At 41.8% G+C, this 18,565-nt stretch overlaps 2 protein-coding genes across 3 annotated transcripts; one reads left to right on the plus strand and one right to left on the minus strand.

Annotated features, from left to right (window-relative positions):
- Positions 1-2,114: 2,114 nt before the first annotated feature.
- LOC133957225 (transmembrane prolyl 4-hydroxylase-like) lies at positions 2,115-12,348 on the plus strand. 2 transcript variants are annotated; one of them, XR_009921202.1, is made up of 10 exons: positions 2,115-2,811; positions 3,457-3,538; positions 8,167-8,363; positions 8,503-8,593; positions 9,429-9,591; positions 9,705-9,890; positions 10,270-10,360; positions 10,549-10,672; positions 10,781-10,874; positions 11,230-11,369. XR_009921202.1 is itself a non-coding variant. In XM_062392698.1 (9 exons), exons 1-9 carry the CDS (start codon positions 2,422-2,424, stop codon positions 11,442-11,444), a joined length of 1,539 nt encoding a protein of 512 aa, XP_062248682.1. In that variant the 5' UTR covers positions 2,115-2,421; the 3' UTR covers positions 11,445-12,348. The 2 variants fall into 2 exon arrangements, 1 of the variants encoding a protein (XP_062248682.1); XM_062392698.1 differs by lacking the exon at positions 10,781-10,874 and having other exon boundaries at positions 11,230-12,348.
- On the minus strand, positions 3,557-5,834 carry LOC133957226 (secreted frizzled-related protein 5). The gene is made up of 4 exons (XM_062392700.1): positions 5,184-5,834; positions 4,518-4,693; positions 4,349-4,435; positions 3,557-4,235 (listed from the first exon to the last, which is right to left on the minus strand). The coding sequence occupies exons 1-4, from the start codon at positions 5,744-5,746 to the stop codon at positions 3,916-3,918; spliced, it is 1,146 nt and encodes a 381-aa protein (XP_062248684.1). The 5' UTR covers positions 5,747-5,834; the 3' UTR covers positions 3,557-3,915.
- Positions 12,349-18,565: the final 6,217 nt, after the last annotated feature.

An 18,565-nucleotide genomic window follows, 5' to 3' on the forward strand; every position in this document is an offset into this window, starting at 1 on the left:
TCTACTCAAAGCAATGTATTCTGGATGTAAAGTTGTAAATAAGTAGGATTCAGCTGATTTAGAATTACAGACGATTTTGGGTTAATTTTAGACTAAACATATTTTTTCTCACACCACAGCCCTTGTGTTTATGATGTTCAATTTTTATTGAAAATGTTTCAGTGTTGTGTCGATCATTTTTGGAGGATTTTCTTTGTGGTACTTTCTGTTCCACTACAGTGAGGCCTAAACTACGTCTTCAATCCTTCATGACCATAGGATGAGCAGGTTGAATCAACATCTCTCTCAAACAATTTAAACACAACATTATAACCATGAAGGTTGGATTTATTTCAAGACTGTTTGAAAGGGACAGAGTTGCACAATTGATTGCACTGTCTATGAACTTAAAATAAGCTACTCTATTTACAATATATAATGGTTTAATACTGTTATTATAACTTCTGTAATATAGTATTTGAGTTATTACAAGATACTGATATTTGCTCCGCAGATAATCATACATATTTCTACACATAATTTCTGTGGAAAAAGAAAGTATTTAGCCGATGCTTTATGTGATTCGCATTCTCTCCATTTGAATATAAAACGATTACATGATCTAGTGATAAAGTTGATCAGAAGAACATTATTCAGTGATTATTAATGTTCATCTTTTGACTATTATCATCAACTATTTTCGCCTTACATGAAGGTCAACTGAACATTCCTGGATATTAGCCTCTGGTTTTTGTAACTGTTTCATGACTTTTTAAACATTTAATCAAAACAAAAAACACTTGATTTTACTTATGTGGCATTCGACGTTTTAAAGGCTTCAATAAGATGAAGTTTTAGTTGAACTAGTGACAAGTTGCCAGTAACGCCACCCCAGGAATTTCACCTGGAGAGTTAGATTAACCTTAAAGTTAAAGCACACAAATTCATTACTAATGAAAGCTTGAGACTGGGTCCAGCATACAATTTCAATTCCTTTTAATTAATATATATAATCTTTAAACATGACTTCACAATAAAATATGTTCAACTTAAACAAACTCAATAAATGCAAACAAAAGAAAACTAACAGAGAAATTAAATCAAAAGTAATGGAGATTTATCCAAACTGATATAAATAATAAATATGTAAAGCAATTAAGCCAAACCAAAATAACTAAGAAAACGAATTAAACCCAAAAACATGCAAAGTAAACCACAAATAATATCATCAATGAGATCAGTTAAAAGTCGGTTAACTGAATAGATAAAGATGACACTGAAAACGAATTAAACCAAAAACATGCAAAGCAAACCACAAAACACAAATAATATCATCAATAAGATCAGTTAGAAGTCGGTTAACTGAATAGATTAAAATGAGACTGAGGATGAGGCAGCAGTCACCATACTCGGTGGCAGGTACAGCACAGTAGGAGATGCAGAGTAGGATGGATGTGTTGGCTATATAAGCCAGTGGGCAAAACAGCAGCCGGCCAACAGCAGCGTGAAGAGGGGGGGGAAAAAACGTGCTGGCAGAAACCGCCCACACACACGTCAACCCGTCAGGAGTTGAATGAACATCAAAGGGGAGGAAGGGGATCGCTTGTATCGAGCAGCACAATTACGTGCGACTCGATCGATCAGCTGATCGCTCCCCGCTGCAACCGGCAGAGGAGGAAAACACTTGCATGCCCTACAATTGGGGCCGATACGGGAGAAGGAAGACCCGGAACTGCCAAACAACGGCGAGCTGCACGCCCCAGCTAACAAAAGGCGACCAGGTGAGGCGGCCAGGTGCGGTGATAACAGGAGGCGGGGCAGTCTGGAGCTCCAAGGCAAGAGGGCTCCCAGTGCACAACCACTCACCTTTATAGACAGCGCAACCAACCGTGATGGGCCGGTACTGCAGCACTAATTAAAGGCCCATCCTGCTACATTCATATTAAAGCTTCTTTGCATGGTATAATTCGTAGATAAACGCCTTCTTCCTCATCCAGCTGGGTTTTTTCCCTGTGGCGTCGACCGCTAGAGGGCGCTATCGGTTTCCTGGAGCGGGAGCAGCGCCCCCTCTGCAGTCGTTAGCTTCCCCCTCTTGTTGTTAGCATGGCGTGTTGTTAGCTATGGTTGTTAGGCAGGTTGTCAGGGACTGCGCTCCTGCCCAGTGAGCTAACAGGAGATTAAGGGACTTTAGATAATGATGACACATTCATTCATAAACGGAAAGGACCGGTGCCGTGTCTGTTTCCCCCCCACCCCCGAGCCTGGTTTGTTTCTGTGGGTAAAAGCAGGATCTAAAGCGTCGGTGTTCATCGAAGCAGGTGTGTAGTGGGGCTGGACCCGTAGCTAGCTAGCTTTGTTAGGGTCGTCGCAGCTAGGCGTAAAGGGACGTTACGCAGTAAATAGACACCCTCAGGTTTCTGATTTATTACCAAGCGGTTGACAATGGAAGCCATTGAAGACGATATGTTGGAAGAGGAGGGAGAGGAAGAAGAAGAGGGGGAGTCCGACGGCAGCGAGAATCCATCATTGCTCCCCTTCAAACCCCCCTCACGCGCCACCCGACTGCACATCGAGAGAAGCAGTGTCTGCTCTCGGGCTTATTTCGTCGTGGTCATGGTCTTCTTCCATTTGTACATCCTGAATGTCATCGCCCTGCTGCTCTACGTGCACTACAACAACGGCCCCGGGGAACTCGTGAGCGGCGCCGGGACCCCATCAGCATCAGTAGGTGGGGGTGGCAGCTCCCTGCCCCATCCTGCCCCGGCCCCCACAGAGCTGCAAGTGCAGGACCACAGTCAAAGTTTCAGTCTGCCTCGCATCGAGGGAATACGGGTAAGAAAAGTGGCATCAATTCAGTACAAGGCTGTTTGCCACTTACACATCACTGATGGAAAGAGTCCCACAGTGCAGTGGGTTACCCTGGTATAAGTATGTGTACACACTAGTGAACATCAAGTAAGCGTTTGAAAAGTATAGGCTAGACAATACTGGTTTTACTCATAGCAGAGGTCCACTTTATATCTATATAATGCTGCTGTGTTGTGTTTGCACATTGAATATAGGACCATTTTGTCCTATATTCTAACATGATTTACTCAGATTTGAAAAATGTTTTCCTGTATTTCAAGTGTTTCTCATTCTCTGCTCATGATTAAAAGTTTAAAACCACCACCGTCTCACAAGACCTGAAAACCAGTCTTTAAACCTAAAGAAAATCATCATTTAACATTTATCATGATATTTATTATCGATATGAAAATCTTTATCTTGATATAAATCTCGAACACACCGCTGCCCACAGCTATGTCAGTAAAGAAAATAAAAGAACTCAGTTTAAGGATTTATTAATTACTTCCACCGCCAATACATGCTATAAAGCCATTGTCAATGCAACAATAATGTGCATGCATGATACACATCGTTGATCTGAATCCCTGTGTACTCATTGTGTTGATAATGTCTCCTGTACCTCTGCAGGTTGGACATGTTCAGCAGGTATCCCTTGTCCCAGACAGTTTGCATGAGATGAGGACACTGAGCTTAAAACCTCTGTTATTTGGTAAGTACAGTGTGGTGTTTGGATGAGATGAATAAAGGATTCATCAGGCTTCAGAGAACACATTTTAATTCAACTCAAAGTCATACAAATATAGACCAGCAATATTTAGTTTAACTTCACAGATACTGTACATTTTACACCTTTTGTTTTCTCTGACCTCCATTGTCTGAGAGGCAGTGTTGATACTTCATTAGCCCCTTGGTGACCAGCATAGAAGTCTGACATTTTTTTGAAAAGACTAGAACAAGAAGTATTTACAGTCATTTGCCCATGATTAAATCATATATATGCTTCCTCTAACCATAGCTGTTTATTCACAATTGGTCTTCTTCACAATTCAGTTCTTTCAGTTAGTTCTCTAAATGAACACATTAGCTTTAGCTCCTGCATCTGTGCTGTTTCCATTTGCGCGCAGCTCCCATCAGTTTCTTATCCCTTCTTTGCCAGGCATAAGCCTTATTTACCACCAGGCGCCCCCCCTGCACCGTGCCTGTCACTAGGAAGTTGCCGCCTTGGGGATGTTGTCGTGTCATGTTCCTTACACAGGTGGCGTCCCTCTCTAGCCACAGCTCAATGTGTGAGCGTATCTGTCCACCTAACAGGGGTCCATGCTTCAGAACATCCAGTTTGGCAGCCAGTGAGAACTGCGAAAGGCTCCCAGGACTGTACTTCAGCCGCGTTAGACGCAGTTTCACAACTGGGGTGTAAAGAGATAAAGACAAAACTCTGGTCTATTATTTGTTGTACTGAATTATTGAAAAACATATACAACAGATTCAGGTAAAGAGGTTGAAGAATACAGATACTCACCAAAATCACTCTTACAAAAAGTCTCCAGAGTATCTCTTGAAGAGGAGGCCTCTTCCAGTTCACAGTCACGACAGCTCGCCAGAGGCACTGAAATATTTAAACGACTAATTAAATCGGTGGATAAATGAAGTCAGCCCAGCCATTTGTCTGTGTGTACTCAATGTCTGACCTCTGAGCCCGCCGGTGTGGACAGTGGTGTTGGTAATGGAGGAGATACACATGAGATGGTCTGCAGGATACTGGTCACAACGTAGAATTTCTGGCCAGGGGTAGCCATAGCAACTCATGATCGGTGCGCAGCTGTCCCGTACCGACTCGCACAAACTTCTGCAGGGTGATATAAACCTGATAAAGTAGAAATGGAGAGGGAGCATGGGAAATGCTGAATGGATGAAAGTGTATGAATCAATAGTGAAGTGTTAGAGAACACACAACACTTGATTAGATGCCATTTGGTTGCTTGTTATTGTTTCTCAGTCAGGGAGGTGTTACTGTGACTAAAAGGAGATTATAGTCCTTTAACAGCTTGGTTTGTGTGTGAAACCAGGGCCTCTTCCCAGAGGCTGACACAAATTTGCATAGCTTTACAAAGGGGTCTTCAGCCTAGATAATCCTGCTGCTATGTAACTTTGTAATTAATCTAATCTAATATTCTAATTAAATCTGCTAATTATCTGCCCACAGCAACGGTGATTTTACTCTTGAACCCAAACTACTACACTTTTACAATATCAACATTTCTTTTTCATTTAAACAGACAAAAGGTCAGTGTGACTTGAAGAGGTTGACAATATATGGTTACAGGAAATAAAAAATCTATTATAATTACACTTACCTGTCAAGGCAGATGGGTGCAAATAGAGAGCAGAGAAAGATGCGGGCATCGGAGTGGCACTCTCTTGCTAGTAGTGGCAACCAACTGGCACTCTGTTGTACGGCCTCAGCTGGAGAGTCGTGTCCCAGCAGGTTGGGCATCCTCATAGAGTCATAACCAATGTTTTGGCACAAGGCCATGCCGGCTGGGATGGGCACGCATCGAGAGGAACTGCGGGGCTCCCATAGTCCATCATCTCCTATAGAAAGCATGGATCTGAGTCCGGCATTAGCACCAGAGTCCTCCTCCCCTGCTCTTCCTGCTGCAGCTCCTGGTCTAGAAACACGAGTATTTCCAAATCCAGTTTCAGTGTTGCCCTCTATACCTGCTTTGTCTCTTACCCCAGACCTAACCCTACCGCCAGTTCTCGCTCTGTCTCGTCCCTCAAGTCCTGCCCTTGCTCTACCAGCACCAGGACCAAGCGCCAATGTGCTGCTAGGCCCCGCAAGCAGAAGGAGAAGTAGTGCCAAGGCTGAAAGGAAGCACTTTCTGGAGCTAAAATGAGGACAGAGCACTGAAGTCATCCTGATAGCAGAGTTAGAAAGTAGGATAAACCCTGCAATGTGTCTCTTGAGTAAAATACAGACTCCTGTGTAGCAGTGCAGGAGAGAGTGGCAGAATAGGTGTAATTATAGTGGGCAGTGATTACATTTGCATAGGAAGGGTTAAGGGGAGGTGTCGAGAACAGCCGGAGAAGGGGCGGGGCACACATTAAATGGTTAAAAGAGATCTAGGCCCACTCGTATTTATGAGCAGATTTAAGAGTTTGAGAGAATTCAAGGTTGCTAATGTGGAGGATTTTGCGTTTGGATACTTTCTGTCATTTCCAATCCCTGTTTCCAATCATGTAATGAAACTCCTTCACCCCCTTTCCAACCCACACTCAACTGCTTTGTCCCACCCAGACCACTTGTTTTCTCACCCACCTCTGCTGCTGAGAGTGATTTCCTTCTTCTGAGAGATTGAAGGTGCCCCTAATAGTGAGGACACAGTTAATCTGCCCCCAAGTTGCAGCAAAAATATGACCATGTTAGAGAAATTAATCAACAGAAAAAATCTCTCAAAGTGACAGGACCTGTTAGACCTGCCTCCAAACTCTCTCTGTGTGTGTGTGTGTGTGTGTGTGTGTGTGTGTGTGTGTGTGTGTGTGTGTGTGTGTGTGTGTGTGTGTGTGTGTGTGTGTGTGTGTGTGTGTGTGTGTGTGTGTGTGTGTGTGTGTGTGTGTGTGTGTGTGTGTGTGTGTGTGTGTGTGTGTGTGTGTGTGTGTGTGTGTGTGTGTGTGTGTGTGAGAAATAAAATTGGTGCTGTCTTGCTGTGAAGCCATGGCCTGATTCCTGTTCAGACAAGCAGGTCACTTCCTTTCCGGGGGATAAAGAAAGACGATGGTGGGAGGGAAGGGAGAGAGAGAGGCTCAGTCCCCCCTCATTCATATCAGTTATCCAGATTAATGAGGGCCGACTGGACAATAGGGATTAACCAAGAGGGTACAGTGTAAAAGTAATGGGCGATAAACAAGGCCTCTACTGTACAGGCCGGAAGCCTTTTAGTAACAGGGTTAATGACTAACAGACATAGAAAGGTTGATGGAAAGGCGCCATGAAACACTACTGCCTTCACACATGGTTTTAAAGATTCTGATAGAACAGATCAAATAAAACATGACCTTCACTATGTTCTAGCAAACCAATGCAGACCTAAAAGAAATAATCCAAGAACAGGAATCTCAATCTCAGGTGACCATAATAGAGAAATGGAACAGTCTAATAATAAATAGGTTTAAAATAAAAAGAGTACACCAAGTTCTGATTCTGTTACTTCTTTAAACTAATTGATATTGCCAATAACTGTGTCCCAGAAGCCAGCGCTGTTCCTATCTTCCTTTGGGAAGTTAAGTTTCATCACTCATTATGCCTCCTAGTGGGATGTGGGTTAGGCAACACCACAAATGACCCACTGGGGAGTGACGGAAGGGAATAGCTTAGGCTTGTTATAGCCTATATGAACTGTATGGCGTAAATACATTTCCTTTGCTTAAAATATGTGGGAATGAGAGGTATTCATATTATGCCACATGTCATGTGCTTCAGCTTCCTTTTACCATGCTGATATTTAGTCCTTATATTAAACAATTCTCGCCCTTTGGGGACTCCTCATCCAGATCATATGATTATTAGCTTACACTGATCAAAGCATCTCCAAATTGCCCCATCAACCCAACAGGCTTTGTAGTCTGACAGATCAAACCAGCACTGTTAACACACATATTTTAATCCACTTAAAGGCCACTCACTCATTCCTTCACCATTTCAGGTATAATGCAAATGCTTTTCTACAGTGCAATTTATATGTCTTGTCCGTCTTCCTTTTTGCTCTACTTGTTTACTGACAATCTCCTGCTGTGTTTTCCATGTGAGAGACACGTCCTCCACATACGGTCTCAGTGCATCTTGGGTCACACCTGTACTTAAAGCTGTTGAATCGGAGCGTCTGCTGCTTGAGTCCATCTGACACCAGTCCCCTGAAAAAAATCCTAACATCTGAATCTGTTGGTCATTATCCAGTTAATCTGTGAACAAATCAAGTATCTTGATTAAGCCATCTTGTCTGGGTAGGCTCACGGTTGGTGGCTATTCTGAAAATATGGACCTTTCAGTTCAATGACTGTATTCAGGAAGGTCTTGTTGTGTGATTGTTGTTCAGTGCTTTCAAAAATTTGAAATTAAGATATATTTAATTTTTTCAGTCTCTCCTTAGCAAAACCTCCACAGGCTCCATATAATTTGCCACAGGAAATCACATTGTGTGCATTGAATGAATGAGTAGTGTGAAATAAATGTGTTTCTTTTCAAATTAGCATCTTTGAGAGGGATTGAAATTATCTAATTACACAAGGCAGCATTGTTTCTAACGTTTGCCGCTATTGTCTTTTTCCTGTTCTCACCAGAGATCCCTGGCTTCCTGTCAGAGGAGGAATGCCGTGTGGTGGTGCAACTGGCTCAGCTCAAGGGTCTGATGGAGAGCCACACAATGTCACCAGGCCAGGGACAAGAGGAGTCCAACCAGCCACTACTTTCTATCAGCACAGAGGAGGTCTTCAGTCTGTTGGACCTAAACCAGGACAGGCTGTTGCAGAAGCAGGAGGTGAGAAGATACAGTCAAACAAGCTGAGAGGAAAAAGATTTCATGAAAAGATCCCAAGTGATGAAAAATTACATGAACTGTCACAACAATGTTATGTATTTCTGTTAATTTGAGATAAACATTCTGGTCTCTTCTCCAGATTGTGAGTCACTCACGTTCTCGAGATGGAACATGGCTGAGCCCAGACAACTTACGGCAGATACTCACTGGTCTGGAAGCTCGTCCAGCAGGTTTGTGCTCATGTGGTTTGTGTGTGAGTCAGTACATTTTAGGCTGTTTCGCAGTGGAGGTTTGAAAAAGTACTTAACATCAGTGAAGCTCAGTTTTGGGTAGAAAGTTTTCTACAGAGGTTTTGATTTCACCATCTCCTTTTTTTTATTGTTGGTTTGTATGGATACTATGTATTTTGAACATTAGCTGAGGTTTGTTCTGGTCCAACTTCTGTGCTTTTAAAAGACAACTTATTTCAGTTTCATTTTTCCAGCTGTTAGTAAATTCATCGGTTCAAGATGAAGATAATCTCAGATTCAAGTATATAAATATACTTTTCTTGCAGTGGTGTACTCTCAAGCACAGTAAGCTGCTGATTGGTAGCGCTGATTGCGTGCAAGTCTTTGTGAGTGGCAAGGCCGGAAGAGGGGTGACACAGTTTTGTACACATCGCAGTCCGGATGTGCCTCATCCTAACTCATTAAAGGGTGATTATTCTCCAGACCCTTCTCTTAATTCCCCCCCGGATCCCCTGTATCCCCCAGCTCCCACCTCCACGCTCTTTCGTTAACCCATCCCCTCTCCGGTCACCTCTCCTCTGGAACCTCAGAGCTTTTGTTGCTGCTGGGGCGTGGTCCCCCAGGGGAAGTGACGCGGGCCAAACGTTCACTCAGCTGAGAGTAACATCACAGGGAAAGAAGGGAGGAAAAGAGAGAAACGAGCTGTCACAACTTACTCGTCACCACGTTGACAAGAATTCAAGATTTAAGTGGAATCGTGGAAGACTGGTTTAATAATTTCACAGGGGTCACTTGGTATTTCTTTTGAGTTGGTGTTTGTGACTGTGTTTGGCAGGGTTGCTGACCTTGGAAGACTTTAGGCGTATTTATGATATGTCGCAACGTCCAGGACAACAGCAGAATGGAAAGCTCCGGAGTCAGTTCAAACAGAGAAACAAACATACGTGGCTTTATCAAGGTCTGGGATCCCACCATGTGCTACAAACACTCAGGAACAGGTAAATACACACACACACACACACACACACACACACAGACTGTCATGTTGTTAGCACCCCTTACACTCATATTTGATAACATACTATTTCACCCCCATATCTCTGTTATTCAGATTAATCAGTCTGACACGTCTCCCCCCTGCGCTGGTTGAACTGACTGAGCCACTGCAGGTGATTCGCTATGAGCACGGAGACTTCAGTAATGCCCACCATGACAGCAGCCGTTCTCATTCAGAGACGACATGTGCACACACGCGACTGGCGGGAAACACATCTGCCCTCACAGAGGTCTCCTGCAGGTACGACATGTGCTGTTTTTCTACTGAACATTTTAAATAGTTTTCACCGCTTAGTCATCCGCAGATCATTTGAATAATCTCCAAATTATCTTAGTTTTTCATTTTCATATTGTTTACTAATCATTCATACGTTAATAATAAATACTACAATATTGCTCTGTATGTATTTGTGGATTTTTGTGTAATAATTGTATGATTCCTGAGATTATAATCAGTTTTGGACATAATTTGTTTTCCACCTGTTTCTCAAAACAAATTCTTCACTGCCAAACGATTGTTCTTGCGTTTAAACAGTATAACTTCTCCTTTGGGTTTTGTGAGAGACACTTTTTCGCTATTATTATAATTTGTCACTTTCTTCCTTGTTTTTGTTTTCTAGGTATCTTACTGTGTCGTTCTACCTCAGCTCTGCAGAGGAAGGTGGTGAGACCTCCTTTCCTGTGGCAGACAATCGTACCTATGACGAGCAGGTTAGTGTGAAGTCATAAACAGTCCCAACCCTGCTTTTCTTTTTTCTGCTGTGAAATGATGACAACTCTGCATGACCTGAATGTTGCTGATAAGACAAAGACATGACAAGGAATCTGACACCTACGTGAGCAAAGTGTGCCAAAACAAATGATTGGACATGAGGCGTTTACAGTTTTGTGTGTCCTAGGCACTGGGCCAGGATGGAGTTGATTTGATAGACACCCAGGAGACATGTGGCAGAGGGAACCTGAGAATAAAACCAACTGCTGGGACAGCGCTTCTCTGGTACAACCATCTCTCTGATGGGAGAGGTAAGAGCAAAAAGTTGTAGCACAGACATGAACGCTCCTTTAGGTTGGTCCGGGCTCCTCTAATGTATGAAAATCAAAACCCGTGTCAATTTACTTTTTTCTCTCAAGGTCTGTGTGGATTTTAACTTTGTAGAAGTGAAAGCTTACCACATTTGTGAGAGTGAGAAAATTACTAAAAGGAAGATTGCAGGCAGATGGTGAGGTGAGAGTTTACAGGCGAATACATCTTCGAAAGGATGTGTTTAAACTACTCTGATTTCTTCTGCCCTTTTCTGTCTTCTTTTCTCTCCATTTTAATTTTCATGTGTCTCTCCTGGCTTTTCGCTTTCTATGACTTATCAAATTGTGGTGACTTTCATTATAACAGCGCCAGTATATCACTTGATAGTACAATCACGATAGGGTGGATATATCTGAAAAAGGTCTCACATTATCTCTGGCAGTTTATTGGGTCTTGTGGTTAAAATATATCTGAATTTTTGTCACTTCGCTCCATTAGCTACTTCTCTCATCCCTCCTTCCTAAATGGTGTTCTTCTTCTCCCATGCCTTCCCTAGGTTGGATGGGCGACTTAGATGAGTATTCCCTGCACGGCGACTGCCCGGTCAGGCGTGGGGTGAAGTGGGTGGCCAACAGCTGGGTAAATGTGGACCCAGATCATCAATTGCAGGTCCGCTACCAGAGACTAGTTGCTCAGAGGCACAAAGCTAAGTCGACCCTGGAGGAACATTACCAGCCTCTCTCACACAGTGACCTCCACCAGGATCTATAGCCGGCCCTTTTTAATTATAACACAACGCAACGTATCATCAAAACTGAGTCATTTTTGCATCTATGAAGCTGGTGAGTCCTGATGACGTTTCTACAACAGCAGAGGAAGTTGTAGTTGAAATGGAATTTGCACAACATAAAATCGTGGCACCTTTCTTTAAATATGTCTTGAATTTTGATACAGATTTATGTCTGTCAGATGCATACGTTAATACATTACGTGAAGATAAACATGAATAGGAATCCTATTCTCTATTAAATTTAGCCTTAAATATAATATCACTCCCTCAATTTAGTATAACAGATATCTGTGGTTACAGATTGGAGAGTTGGAAAAGATGCAGTAAGTCATAATTTAGAACCTTTTAGGACCTTCTTACCTGCCTTCCATTTCATTTTTACAAGGCATCTGACCCTGTCGCAAGTCAGCATTATTCATTGTTATAGAGTAATAGGCTGTTGTCACAAGCCATATCAGTATAGTCCTCGATGAATGTTTTCAATATTATTTGTGAGATCATGTTTGATTGTTCTGTTCCTGGGCTTTTTATCATGAATTGTTATTTAATGACTTTGCCTCAACATGTGCAAATGCAGGACTGTTCTAAACTGATCAGACGGATCAGCTGTCACACTGGCTGTGGGAGGCTAGTCCTTCAGGTATAATTCAAACTAAGGTCTTTAATATTTAAACTCTTGTGGTTGTTATCCTCACAACTCAAATAAACTTGTGTTTATTTATATTTATTATTTAATTTTTTTGCGTATTTATTTGAGTGTTATTTATTACCACCTCTTGGGGATTTTTAATTAAAGGGAGGAATATTTATTACAGTTTGATGTTGCACTGAATTTGTCACTGTATTTGTTCTATGTTATGAAATATATAAAGCAGTGTTTTAATAGTGGTGTGTGAGTGACGTCATTTGTGCAAATCTGATGTAGACACTAGATGTCGCCCAATATCAAATACAACAGCTCAAGCTTTATGGGCTGTTAAACGTGAGATAGTTCAGAAAGTGGTCTTAACTGTGGTATCATTTTCTGGTGCGCTGTCTGCATCATGTAAGCACCAGTTCCCTTATTGATAAGACACCAAGATGTCAATGTTTATGTGGAGCTGACAACATAAGTAGCCTCTTGTTTTTATCAGTGCTGGAACGAAGTATACAGATCCCTTGGTTAAGTAGAAAGAACTGTGCCTCAATTACAAGTTGAAGTCCTGAATCAAAATTATTACTTAATTCAGTAAAATCTGACAGTGCAGACATAGCTCCTTAATTGTACATTGACAAATAATTTTACTGTTGTATCTGGGCGAGGTAGATCTTAAATTGAAGAGGTAGATGGTACAAAATTTGTTTTTTAAAGTATCTTGTAATACGGCTGAGCTGCCAAATAAATGCAGTGGGGTTAATGTGTGACATTAACACTGTGTTTAGCTTGGGTCCAAAAAGTTAACTGGGATATATGTACTTGGGGAATTATATGGATACCACAATACCTAGTTGCAGATCCCTGTGAGCAAGGCTGGATTAGCAACTAGGCAACATGACTCACAACCCCCCTAGCTTGACTTAATGTGAATGGGCTCTACATAATTTGATTAATCTCAAATAAATCCCACTGATGTAGAATTTCACCTGACATCCTCTTCGTCTGGCATCTGGTAGACTGGTAAAGAGTGGGAATGTGAGTCAGATTCTCATTTTATCTCATTTATATGAAGTTATATTAAAAGTAATAAAAGGTGAAGGTTATGGAATTGCTCTATTGTTTTTGTGTCAGGTAAATAACATACTGAAAACCTTATCAAGGTCCTGTTTTTCCATCATAAGAGGAAGCCTGCAACTTATTATTGTTATAATCAACTGGCCTGACAATGACTTACTTTAATAATCCATTGTTGAGTTAAAGAAATGTAGGAGAATAAGGTAAAATGCCTGAAGACCAAATTAGCTTATTCTTAAGTCTTGTTTTTTCTGGGCAACATTTAAAAATATAACAATGTTGAGAAAATATTGTAAACTAAAATTGTAGACTAGAAATGTACTGGGTTCTTTCTTTAAGCAGTGTCCCATCCCTCCACTTAAATTCTTGGAAAACCATTCAGTACCTTTTGCTTAATCCTGCTGACATGCAAAGAAACAAACCAGTGGACAGCGGTGAAAACACAACCCCCTTAGTGAAGGTAGGCAGGTTGGGCGGTTTTATTATCATTTACTTACGAACCATATAGTTTTACATATCCCTGCCTTGTAGCCAATTAAATTTGACCCAACCTGGTCTTCCCAACCCATTCCCTGTCGCTGCTGTCAATCAATATCACACCACAATATAAGTTGAATGCTGATGAGACGTGGAAAATCCTGGATGAATAAAAGCCCATCACGGAACTTAAAGTTGGTAGAAGTCGCTCAAGGTGAAATGACTGACCTTTCTTTTGAGGCTACTGCTACCAGCATCACCAGTGGAGAAGGCCACACATCCTCGCTGCATCTTGTACCAGCGACACAAGGTGAGTGAGTTCATTATGTCCACTTCTATTCTTCTATCCCGGGGAATAATTTGATTAAATGTGTCACTAGCAGTGTTGTGCAAGTTTACACATCTCATGAACTAGTTCAAATTTCAGTTCATACAGTAAACATGAATAGTTCACGTTCATAGTTCACCATTTAAATTCTGAACTAGTTCATAGTTCAGTTCATGTCATAGTTTTAAGGTGGAAAGTGAGAATGAAAGACTTAACTTGTTAAAGAAAACCTTCATCACTACCCCTTGCCTTTACTGTCGGAATCTTTATCAGACAGTGTGTAAAAATCCCTCTCTGCTTTCTCTTGCCATCTGTATATGAGACCGAGAGCTGTTGTGTTGCAGGTAAGGCCTGCCCCTTTAAGGAAAGTTTGTAGTCTGTGACGTAGTGCACCAGGGTATTGTGGGTAAAGACAATACACATAACGAGAAGTGACGGACCAACTGGAGGTGATGTCAGTGTTGCTCCTGCTGTATATCCGAGAAATAAAGTGGCTGCATTCCAAGTAAAGAAACATCTCCTCCTCCTTATTCACGGAGCGGTCCGGACGGCTGGTTACCAGCCAGACAGCGAGCCAAGATAACCAGTGACTGGGGCGGCACCTGGTACAGGCGACATAGGAGACAGATTTTTCATGACGTGAAACATGCAATTTAAAACAATACATTAAGTCACACCATCATTCTCTAAACCCCGGGGACGCACCGCAGGTAGAAGCGCTGCGAAAAGCGGTCCGCCTCCTTTCCTCGCCCATGTTAAATACTTTGGCTGTTCGCACCGGGAAGAACCGGGAGGCTCCGCGGCCACACACACACATAATCTCCTGTGAAGACCAGCTTCATTTACCCCTGAACCAGCGCGGAGAAATGATGATGATGAAAAATTAAATATAAAATTTTTTTTTATATAAAATTAAATATAATTTTTTTAATTAAAAATTAAATTAAATTAAAAAAAAAAAAAAAAAAAACTGCGCGCGCACATCTGCGCAGAAGTCTACTGCGCACATCTGCGCAGAAGCCCATTGCGCACATGCTGCGCAGTAGCCTACTGCGCACATCTGCGCAGTAGCCTACTGCGCACATCTGCGCAGAAGCCCATTGCGCACATGCTGCGCAGTAGCCTACTGCGCACATCTGCGCAGAAGTCTACTGCGCACATCTGCGCAGAAGACCATTGCGCACATGCTGCGCAGAAGTCTACTGCGCACATCTGCGCAGAAGCCCATTGCGCACATGCTGCGCAGTAGCCTACTGCGCACATCTGCGCAGAAGCCCATTGCGCACGTGCTGCGCAGAAGCCCACTGCGCACATGCTGCGCAGTAGCCTACTGCGCACATATGCGCAGAAGCCCACTGCGCACATGCTGCGCAGTAGCCTACTGCGCACATGCTGCGCAGAAGCCCATTGCGCACATGCTGCGCAGAAGCCCATTGCGCACATCTGCGCAGAAGCCCATTGCGCAGAAATTGCGCGCGCAGTTTTTTTTTTTTTTTTCAATTAAATATTTTTCCTTTTTTTATATTTAATTAAGTTAAATTTACATAGCGTAAGATATTTTGCAATTAACAACTGATGTCTCATCAATTTTAAGAGTCCGTTCTATTTCCGGCTAAATATAGGAAGACACGGGATTCGAACCCGGGTCCTTCGGGTTTGTAAACGGACGCTCTACCAACTAGGCCACACAGCCTGATGATAACTGTAATGAACTAAGCACTATAAGAAGATGGACAATTCCGTGTTTCCATGTCATTTTATGCTGCTTTTGAGAAAATATTTTGAACTTTACTACATCAATTTGACAGCCTTATTAAAAGTTACTTTTAGATATTTGCCTTTTAGATACTGGATGATTGTTAGAGAATAACCCAGTACGTTTTCCAACCTTGTCTTTGAACGCCTTACAAGAATCACAGTATGCTGTGATGTCCTGAGGCTGCCCCCTGCTGGCTGCTGGGTTCCTCTGCTGCTCTAGCTTGGTTTGTGCAGCTTGTGATTAACTAAAGTTGTCCATAAAAGAAAATCTTTAATATCCTTCAAGGGCAATTTGATGTACAACCAGCAATCAGTGCACGACAAAAATAAACAAATTTAAACAATTTTAATAAAACACAATATAAAAACCCTATAGACTAAGTAGCAGGGGAAAATTAGCTTTTAATAAATGAATTGATAAGTCGACCAACAGAAAATTACCCGTCAATTACCCGTAGATTTCTACTTTTAATTTCCTGTTGTGATTCTAATAATTATTAATGTTGGTGACATTTCCTTGATAAATGGGTGGAGGTTTTATTACCTGGTGGTTATGTTTTCATCTCTGATTTGTCAGTCAACAGGTTTATGTAATAAACTACTGGACCAACAACCACACAACTTGTTAGAAGGAGGCTGCATGGATCAGAGATGAACCTATATGGCTCTGTTGAGCTCTACTGAGTGCCAGTCTAGTGAATGAATCGTCTTTCAAAAAACATTTCCCCAGCCCCATAGGGTTTGTAGTGTGAAGCTAGTGAGGTGTTTTATAAAGATGTGATCAAAAACGTCAGACCAAGTGAATCCACTTTATTTCAGCTTGAACAGAAAAAAAGGAGTTTAATTTCACTTCACAACAGTTCCTCATAGAAGCATGCTGCATACAAAGAGATGTATAAAAACCTACTCATTTTGGCAGCATAGTAGGGACATTATAGACTGCGGTTAGAGTCAAAGATGAATCCAAAAAAGATTAAATTAACAGGTGCACAAATCAGAAAGCACCGCAAAGTAGAGGAGGAAAAGAAAGAACAATATAGAGGTAAGAATCACCCCCCGATTGTGGACATCATTAATGTTTTTATGTCGACATCAGTACAGGACTCTTTTGATATATTTTATTATATATTTTTATAGCTTACAAATTTGTCTGCCTGTGTGTGCATCTGTTTACAGTCCAAAAGTTCTTGGGGATGCATGACAGTTTGCGTGTGTATGTTGGGGGGCGCCAATTTTAAATCTCACCTAGGGCGCCAACATTACCAGGGCCGGCCCAGACCAGTGAGCTGAGCTCCCAACTACGGTTCAGAGCCGAGACACTGGCCAGAGAAGAAAACACTTGGAAAATGTTGCTTGATTGGTCTGCATATGTGTGCCACGAGTGATGGGTAATGTAGTGCGAAGTCAAGTTAGTTGGTTTAGGTTAAGCTACATCGCGAAAATTTTACGGGCACTGAGCAACGACATGGTGAAAGCATTAGATTTAGACAGCGTCTCTCCTGAGGAGAAAGTATTGAAATGTCCAAAGCGTTAGTGAACAGGTAGGCGTGGGGCACGTGACAATTCTAGGCCAAAGGCTGTAAGGTTTTATGGGATGGCAGGCTCTCATTGGCAGATGAGTTGGCGTATCAAGGGTGAATGAGGAAGGGGAGTGAAGAATACAGTGGTGGATGAAAGGAGTGTCGGAGTTACGAACAAGAAGTGTGTCGTGTTCGCTGGACTTTAATAAAGTTACACATAAAGAGAGGTTTCCTGTTGTCTATACGCGAGGACGCTACAATATGAACGTGTTCACCGTTCAAATTCATTATTTGGCATTGAGTTGCGTTCAGTTCATCGTTCTCATAAAGGTGAACGTGTTCAATAAACGCGTTCTTTTGCGTTCGTTCATGCACAACACTGGTCACTAGGGTTTAAGGCCTGAAACCAGCGAGACCAAAGCATGTGTGTGTGCTCCTCCGTGGATTCTCACCTTGCAGAGGTGGATATTTACCAAAATATTTATCACAGCTAGATGTAATGACGTGTATTAAACAGTGTTTTATTAGTAGTGGATGAGTGGGGTCATTTGTGCAAAACTGTTAAAATAGATAATGTCCACTAGATGTCGCCCAATGTCCTACAGCAGCCAAAGCTCTTCAAGATCACTAGTTTCGTTGAAGGACACCACTGCAGACACACTGTTGGTTAGATGATGACACAAAAACTGCAGGATGGATTAAAAATACTCAATTGATTATTTAGTCTATGAAATCCTCCGTTTGTCTTGAAAAAATATAACAATGTTGAAAAAATATTGACAAAAAAGTCACATTTGAATATTGGTTAAAAATTACTTAACAAGTGATAAAATATTAATGTCAATATATCTTGTTAACCCTCCTGCCTACAGGTACTGCTGCCCAGAAATGTAAACAAAATAAGCAGAACATAACAGCATCAGACGCCGCTTTGGGCGTTTAACTTCTGTGTGTGTGTTATTAGGAGAACTTAACTTCTTAGGTCCTGGTTAAGGTTAGGGGCAATATGTGAATTGTTGGTAGGTTAAGGTTCGCGATATGCATGAATTGATCTTGGTTAAGATTAGATATAAGGTTTTTATATATGAATGAAAGTCAATGCTAAGTCCCAGTAAGGATAGGTGTGTTTGTGTACTTGTACAGATATCTTTGTGAGGACTATTTTAAGACTAAACCTTATGGAGGGAGAATTGTTATTAGGGTTAGTGTTAGAATTAGGTTTAGGTCAGGGCAACGATTAGGCATTTAGTATGGATGGTTAAGGTTAGGGTAAGGAGCTAGAGACTGCAGTATGCCCATGAGTGTCCT

The sequence above is a fragment of the Platichthys flesus genome, chromosome 7 (assembly GCF_949316205.1).
Source record: "Platichthys flesus chromosome 7, fPlaFle2.1, whole genome shotgun sequence".
Lineage (NCBI taxonomy): Eukaryota > Metazoa > Chordata > Actinopteri > Pleuronectiformes > Pleuronectidae > Platichthys > Platichthys flesus.